The sequence below is a fragment of the Varroa jacobsoni genome, unplaced genomic scaffold, assembly GCF_002532875.2.
Source record: "Varroa jacobsoni isolate VJ856 unplaced genomic scaffold, vjacob_1.0 scaffold_1193, whole genome shotgun sequence".
Taxonomy (NCBI): domain Eukaryota; kingdom Metazoa; phylum Arthropoda; class Arachnida; order Mesostigmata; family Varroidae; genus Varroa; species Varroa jacobsoni.
The window spans coordinates 384,905-393,636 of NW_019214095.1; the positions used below are offsets into that span (position 1 = coordinate 384,905).

At 39.3% G+C, this 8,732-nt stretch overlaps 1 protein-coding gene across 1 annotated transcript; it reads left to right on the forward strand.

Moving 5' to 3' along the window:
* The first annotated feature begins 2,476 nt into the window (after window positions 1-2,476).
* On the forward strand, window positions 2,477-8,247 carry LOC111267487 (uncharacterized). Its single transcript, XM_022845765.2, has 6 exons — window positions 2,477-2,555; window positions 3,707-3,896; window positions 4,899-4,993; window positions 5,483-5,724; window positions 6,449-6,608; window positions 7,244-8,247. Exons 1-6 carry the CDS (start codon window positions 2,553-2,555, stop codon window positions 8,183-8,185), a joined length of 1,632 nt encoding a protein of 543 aa, XP_022701500.1. The 5' UTR covers window positions 2,477-2,552; the 3' UTR covers window positions 8,186-8,247.
* The last annotated feature ends 485 nt before the right edge of the window (window positions 8,248-8,732 follow it).

Below are 8,732 nucleotides of genomic sequence, written 5' to 3' on the forward strand. Positions count from 1 at the left end.
TTCGCTTTAACGTTTTCACTGTTCCATGAATGAATATAATCTATTGAAGACTGCTAATCCGGGTGCTTTATCTTCACAAACACCTTGCATGCGCATCAGTATGTGATCATATCCGATAGCAGTGCCATTAGATGGCTAAGAACCCTCGACTATGAACAGCATTTAAAATTACTGTTCCAAATTATTACAATTATGGTGTGTGAAAAAAAAAAAAAAAAAAAACAGCAAAATTTCACGATGCCTTGTATCCTTTAGCTTTTCTTCATATGCAGACGAAAGATCGCATACAAAATATATCCTTTCAAAGGAGAACATTCTTTGACGCTGTATAGATATTGATCTTCAAACAATAAATAATACGACAGAAAAGATCGTATAATTTGATTAGCCAGACCCGATATTAGTGTTGCAATTTAAGCAGGAAAACAGTTGGTCCTTTGGCAGGACTCGTCAGGGATTACATTTCACGTCGAAACAAGCGGACTCTGTTTGCAAACGGAATACGTGTTGCATCTGTTTTTTTTTTTAATCTAAATTTTTCTACCGCAAATGTCTGCTATCAGCTTTTATAATACGTTTGAGGAGGTGCTTGCTTTATAAAAGCTTTAAAATATCGCACGGCAAGGGGTTTTTGTGTAGCCTTATGCTCCCCACACGAAAAACAAGTCGGAAGCCAACAGATCGTGAAACCGATGCTGGGGTAGAAGCAATACCGAAGTCTATGTAAATGCTGAGCTCTATTATCCTGCAAAGCATTTGGTAACAGACGGACACCAGTGGCAGCTGCGTTAAGATTTTCGGTCTAGTTTCTACATTGGAAAGCCATTGTGGGGCAAATCAACTCACCTTTTGTGCTCACATAAGCCCACATAAGTCTTGCATGCGATAGTTTAGGCAGATTATAAAAATAATATATTTTATCGTGCACACGTTGTATAGTACCTGTGTATCATTAGCTGGTCGTGGTACATTAACTCATGCTATCCTCTGAAGCGGACGTAAAGTTCCCGCTGAACTAACAATCTAATAGTGTAAAAGCACTATTTCGAATCATGCCAGTCCTTGCTACGCGCATGGGCGCTTTTTATCTGTGCAAATGAAAAAGTATCTCAGTCGAAGCAGCAGACGAGCAACTTCATTGCTACCCATTGCGGTAGCGTACATCGTCTGGGCCAGTCGCATCTTAAACATGTAGCTATTCCATTATTCTATCACAAAGTCTATCACTTAACTACATGTTTTAATTCTTTGCACGTTTAGCATTGCATATGTTTCGTATTTTTGGACTTTTCTTATCGATCAAAAATAGCTTCTATATTTCGTGTCAAGGTACCTCAGCCAACGCTAAAGAGGAAGCTAACATGGAAATGGAGGAACTCTCTCTAGAGTTCCTCCATTTCCATTAGTACACCACAGGTGAAATACAAGTTTTCGTCAGACCTCGCGAAGCTTTTTTTTTTTTAATTAATTAACACACATGTCAGCGCTAAGGCAGGTATGTTAATTGGATGTTTACAGTTTCATCCTTGCAGGCCTTTACCCTTCCAATATTGCCTTCGGTTACGGAAAATTCAGTTACGTATACGTATACAAGGACCATCTCCTTCTTACAGACACTGAACGACATTAAATTACTACAGCATGACTTAAAAATAGGATAAGTGAAGACGCGACGCGGCAGCGCTGTAGATTGGAAGGTTTTCCTATTAGATTAAAAAACAGTCCGACAAATAGGCCTTCTAAAAGTTTAAAAAAGCACTTAGTTCAAGAATGTTTTATTTACGCCAGAAGTATGCCCAAAAACTAGATTACTTTTTTACTTTTTTACTTTTACGTTTTTAATTCCCTGACCCACAAGGAGATACTCCAGATCTAGTTTTGACGTGAAAATATAGATTTGCTTTTGATATGTACAGCTTTAAAATATGTCTGAAGGACACAAAAGTCTATTCTCGGTAAGTTTTTAAGCAGACCTATCATCGCGTTTGGCCCAAAATTATCCTTAGTACATCCTGCACGAAGTCCTGAAGTATTGCTTTTGAATAGATGTAAACGTACTCCTTGAGCAGAGAATCCCGATCTTAATGAAACCTGCGAGTTTAACCCACGAATATTTTGCTCTATTGAAAAATCAACAATAGATATCGTTTCCGTCTTGATAATCACCAGGATTTTGTTGTGATCACCAGGATGTGCATACTGTCTCTCGGATCACCTTGTACTCATCCTCGCTTTACGATCGCCCATCGAGTAGGATTCAGTCAAATAATAGGGGGATATTTCTAATGTTGACTGCCGTCAAATGGGCGATTTTTTCCATTGCTGACTAGCTAGGTTCTCGGACATCGTTTGAGTATCATTGAACACATGACTGAAAAATAGCTTGCCACTCCCAATGAAAACACAGCTACACGAAAATTATCGATAGCTAGTATATGGCTAGACCAGTGACGTCCTGATCCCTAGCTCTGAAAAACTATGAATCACTTATCAGACTATCCGAAAGACTCATCTATTTGACGATAGAAACAAAGTTTGCAGCCTTAACGATTATGGTATGTAAACAGTTATTTATCGAACAATATCAGAGATAATGACTGACACGCGAAAACGCTCGTAGCTCCCCTCTTAATGTTTAATTACCGCGAATTATCTGCGAATTCTCAAGTCTCAGTTTGTTGAACTGCATTTGTCTTCTGCATTTAAGTAATATACACGTTGTCTTCCAATGATATGATAGCCCGCTTTAAGTCACCATTGCAAAAAGCTGCTTTTTTTTTTGGACTCTAATTACATGGGCTGTACGAGCCAATTAAGGTTCGCACGATCCGTGCGATATGTCGCGTGCACTCAAAACGTTACCGTTCTTCTCAGTTCAAATTCAATATTAGAATTACATCATTCTCATTTGGCATCTTCAGTATCAGCTCGTTCGTGTTAAGCGATAGCTCTTTCTATGGACACTAGACATGTTTGTGCTGGCATTGTTATCATTAGGGGCCAGCGGCCTCGTATAATGAAAGCACATTCATTTTCTGTGCGAGTGCTTCCCGGGAGGGGTAACACGTTTGCAGGTGCTTTGATAGTGAACTATACGATACCGTGCAGAACTGGCCGCAGTCCAACGGTTCGGTGATGATTCTTAATTTTCAGAAATGTTCGATGCGGAATACTGTACATTTATGATAGATAGCATTTAGCCGGGTTACTACATGTGCCTCTATTGAGCTGACCTTCTTTGTTATAGTTGAGCCGCTGAGAATATACGTATATGGTATTATGTAATACGTTAAGTGGACCAGCCTCAATGTGGTCAAATAGAAGAAACCGTCATCCATTGACCGGTCGATTCCTGCTTGAACGGGATACGGGGAACTAAAGGTTCAACAACCTTAAAGAATTACGAAAATCTTAAGTGTATCTGATGCAAGCTAGTGATTTGCTTACACGGAACTATGACTTGACCCCATTCGTTACCATCGATTACCGGCGTTAGAGATTCTTGATTTCTTGAGATAATTAGCGAATGTTGTAACAATGGACCTGTATTACTGAACACTGAAAGCACAATTTTTCTGCAGCATAATTAAATTCTTCACACGATTATGGTTGCATAAAGTAGTGCATTATTATAAGCGTTAATGTCACTATTCTCAAACGGAACGGAACGGAACGTAACGATCGAACTTTTGTGATTCGTTTTTAGGATTCTCGGAAATCAATTACACTTGTGCGTACGGGTAAACGGGAATTTGTGTTTCCTACAGCCTTGCTCAGGAAGACCTGTACGAAGCTCAAAGCTAGGTTGCCTGAGGATGAAGGGAACGTAACATATGTGGATCTCACAGGGGTTGACGGATCGGTTTTCGAAGTTCTTACCCAGTACCTCCGAACAGGTTTGCATGTAACGTAGAAATATATTAAGATTCGGTAACTGACACCATCAACACGACTGCTCACTGTAATAAAATTGCCAACGGTAACTGTTTATTTAACAGATCGAGCTATCGATAGAGGAAAACATTGATGAAGCTGCCTGTTCTGCAATAGCAAGGTGATTTCAGAGAAATATAGAGCGATCAACATTTTGGGACATCGCGGCATGTCGGATAGAATGCTACGTCAGTGGTTTTGATGATACGATCTGTAGCGCTTGTACCTGTCAAAAGATGGCCTGTAGTTGTAACCAAATATGCTGTGACTACGCGCGTTTTTTTCCATAAAGCTGAATCGATACTGCAAGGTCAATATCAAGGCCTCTTGCTTTATACTGAACTAACAAACAAACAAACGGTCGCATTGATGAATTTGCCTAATTGAACCGATTCTGCAAACGATACGAATAAAGTTTAATTTGCGATTTTTGTGGATTAGGTGGTACAAACAGTAACTGCAACTTGCCGCTAAGTTGATGTGTGAGCATTGTAATCCTCTCTTATATATATATATATATATTTTGATTAATATAAAATTTTTAATATATTTTTTATTTATTTATATATATATGTATGTATGTATCATTTAACTTATTTGAATGGCATTCACTTAAGACAAATTAGCCATAGTTAATGCCTTCACCTGCAAATCAAATACGAAAAATGAGCACATAAGGTTTTTTTTTGCAGGTAGAGGAACAATACAAAACTGACTCTAGCTTTCAGAAGTTTCCAACAGAAAATGTCATCTTAATACAGATCTTTGAAGCTTAAACCCGATTTTTTTAGAAAAAAAAATGTATGTGAGTCTCGTTTTAAAAAGGCCTAATGAGCTTTACCTTCCAGTGGCTGTTTCAAGGGCACAACACTGAATACAGCGGAAATTGCATAGTAAATACAAATGAGTATCGGGCTGTTATTTTAAATTAAGACAAAAAAAAATATTGCGAATTGATATTTCAGGCGAACTGCCAGAACTGACGATACAGAATGTCATCGACGTATATTGCTCTGCTACGGATCTGGGTATCGGAAAGCTCGAAAAGAAGTGTCGGAACGTAATTACATCAAATAACAATTGTCATATTTTCTTCTGGTAGCTGGAACTACGATATTTAGGCGTACTGTAATTATTTTACTGCTTTAAACAGTAGTAGGTATCGAAGTTGGGTTCGGTAGTATTAAAAGGCTATATCGATAAATACATTGCTTTTTCTTCCCGAACTACGCGATCGAGTGGGTGCTACATCTGTAACAATATCCGTATCGTTTATTCAGTTGTCCTGGGCACGAGCTCCACTATATTCTACTTATTATAGTTGATCACATTCATACGATTTTTTTTTAAAAAACTTCAGGACTGATCCTAGAGACGATTCCTATGCCCATTTCAACGCGCACTTAGACTCTGAACTGTTAACGGTAGCTTCGAGCGATCCTATAGTGCCCAAAAATTTTCGTTGTGATTAGATTCTATCTCACAGCATCGTTCGTTGGCATCCGATTGTCTGTTGTAGCTCTGACTGGAAGATCGCTCCTCGTTGCAGCACGTCTTCAGGCTGATGTCGGCGGAGGAACAAGGACTGATCCTGCTCACCGAAATAGAAAAATGTGATTTAGGCCCTAAAGAGGAAATGGCCATAATGGAACATCTGTCTCGCCGGTTTGGCCGGGTCGTTAACAGCACCTCGTATCTACAGCTGACTATCGAACAAGTAAAAAAGCTTCTCGGCTACCTAAGCATTAGAAAAATCTATGGACCGGACGTCCTCTATCGAGCAGCGATGAGGTAGCATTATTTTGTCAGAGAAAATAGAAATTTGTGCAGTGTGAACTTAACGCTTTTATGCTGAGTACAGTTGAACTGGCATCTTTCTAAAATCTAGTCGGACGCAGAGCTTATAGTGGCTTTTGATAGTGTATGTACTATAATGTACATTAGAAGGTTTGATACGCCGGCATATCAAACATCACGGCGGACTTCTATAGTAATAAGCTTCTGCTAAAGTCTCATAGAAACATAGGACCCACAGAAAATTCTGAATGGAATCTTCCGTTCGTCCGGAAGATGACAAACGGGAAGATTATTCCATGATAAATAACCACTAAAAAAAATGTAAAGATACCGAACGTACATTCGGTATTTGCTATTATATTTCCGAGTCATGATTTTCTATATAGTATATGGTATTACGCAGGAACTACTTGCCAGTGTCGCCAAAATAATATAAATTGACAATGATAAGTCGGTTTTAGAGGTCACTATAGACTATAGCTATGTGGAGAGATGCAGAACTTAATAGTATTTTTCTAATTGTGCAACGACTGAACACTTAAGTTACGCTCACTGGTACCTAATAATTTTGATTATGCTTAACTTACCGACTAATTTGTTAGCAAAATAAAATATTACTATATTATATATATTGAGATTGCGCCCACTCGTCTATGAAATCTAAAATTAGGGTTAAGTTAATTAACTGTATAGAAATGAATTGATTTTACTTGCATAGGTGGCTTCATGCGGACTGTCGCGTGCGGCAACAGTTTACAGAGGAGATACTTAATGCAGCTGGCCTTAACAAAGCGGGCGGATTATCGTCGACATTAGTACTTTCCATCTGTCCTACAATAGCCAAAGAGGTCACCTACACAACTGCAGGGGATTTTGAGGTTCGTTTCTGTAGCTCTATTAAGCTAAGTTAACAGTTCGGTGATGATGCTGAATGAACGTGTTTGATGGATCCGTTGAGACAATGTACATTAGAAATTAGCCGTACGTTTTTCCCTGGAAGAAACAGTACTAATTAATGGTGGTGATACGGGACCAGATCTGACGTTCGACATTTACGTATAAGATAACTCGAACGAGTTAGAATTAACTAATTAAGATTAACGATTACATATGAATTACACACTATAAATAAAGGACGGCTTGTTAAAAACGATTATTTCTAATTGACGGAAACTACTACTTATGTAGACGCCTGTCGCGTTAAAACTGTTGACCCCTTGGGCTCGAACGCCCATAATCGCTGAACTGACTGAACGCTGTCGCATCGCTCTGTTACACAGATTCGTCTCTTTTGGAGCACATGAACCCAACGTAGACCCTATTCTATAAAAGTCAATGTAGCGAACGTATTGTATGCTTGATCAAATTGTCTAAAGCACTATACCGGATAATAGCACACTCGAAACAATTTTCTCTGCATAATGTTTCTATGTCACGAAGTCTATCGTGACTTGGTGACACGTGAATGAATTGGCACATCGTAAGAATACGCTAACCTTTTGTGACGTTTCAGACTGCGACCAAGAGCTTACACGGAAAACACAGAAAGCCTGTTGAGGTTGCATGTAATGGTCGATCTACCGGTAATGCTAATGTCGCTCCTAGCAAAATTCCGCGAAGTACTTCAAAATCCAAAGAGTTAATAACGGGACAACATCCTGAGTATTCCAGTGAAGATGGTACCGAGCATTCGGTTAAACGAAGAAGACATAAAAAGTTAATAAACAGAGGAAAAGGAGTTAATTGTGACACAGCTACTAGGGACAAAATTAATTTAATAAGAAATGTTGGGGATAGGATTAAAAAATTAGTGAAACCCACGTCTGAAGTTCGTTCGAAGGGCACACTTAGGAGTCTGAAGGTGAGTGCACCGCCACCAATAAAAATAGAAGGCTCACGGAAAATATCGCCAGTTCTGCCGGTTTCAGGGGAAGCTAAACGAAACAAGGAGCGTAACATGATGGTAATGGCACCATCGAATACTTCAGCAGCCCGAGTAAGTTTTGTAGAAAAGAAATCGCGTAGGTCAAAGCAAAGTTTGACCCACCAGGGCCTGCCAAACTCGTGCCGGCAACAGGGAGATCACTTTCGTAGCTCATGTGGCCACTGCAGATGCTACAAGGAACCTAGGAGTCGTCATCCCGACGAGAAACATCACCTTATAAGAACGACCTCCAAAACGATGACTCGTGCACCACCACCATCGATTGAGTCGCTGAATAAAACCTGCTTGAAGTCTATTCTAAAACGATCTAAAATCACAGGGAGCAAAGGCAAGTCTCGGAAGAGCTCGAAACGTCGACACCACCGTGTAATATTAAGCGACATTTCACCGGCTCCGTTTGCTTCGTCAATTAGTTCGCAAGATTCTTACAACAAGCTTACGTGTAGCAGAGGTGACAGGAAGCGGCATCTTTGGCAAGCTAAGATTGACCCTCAACACGATATCAAGTAGTTGGATCAGCGTTTTTTTTATCAATTGTGAATAATAAAATGATAACGATGTAAAGCTATAAATTATGCCTATAGAAATGCTATAGAGCCTATAGAAATGATAGCACAAGCGTAAAGAACATATCATCGAGTTTCTTTTCTTAGGTTTTTTCTTTATTTGGGATTAGTACGTCGTGAATGCTCGTATCGTATACGTGAATCATTTCGAATAACCTTATAAAACATGTTAGAAATTGATAGAAAGAAAGCATTCTCGCAATCGAGTAGGCGCAGCGTCAGCATATGGCGTCTGCTATCGTGAACCGTGATTAAAATGAATGGGCGCTCACGCCGATCAAGCAATTTGTCATCTAAAGTTGTTTTCTGGTGCTCCGTAAATATGCAATACAGGTACTGCGCCGCAAACAATGGTATATAATAAATAATATTGCAATAAATAATATTTCATACCGCTTGCAAATACACCAGTTATTCTGAAATCACCACATGTTCTTGGCCAAATCACCACTTTACCAACAGAGTAAGTATCGCGTCCGATACTACTTCGT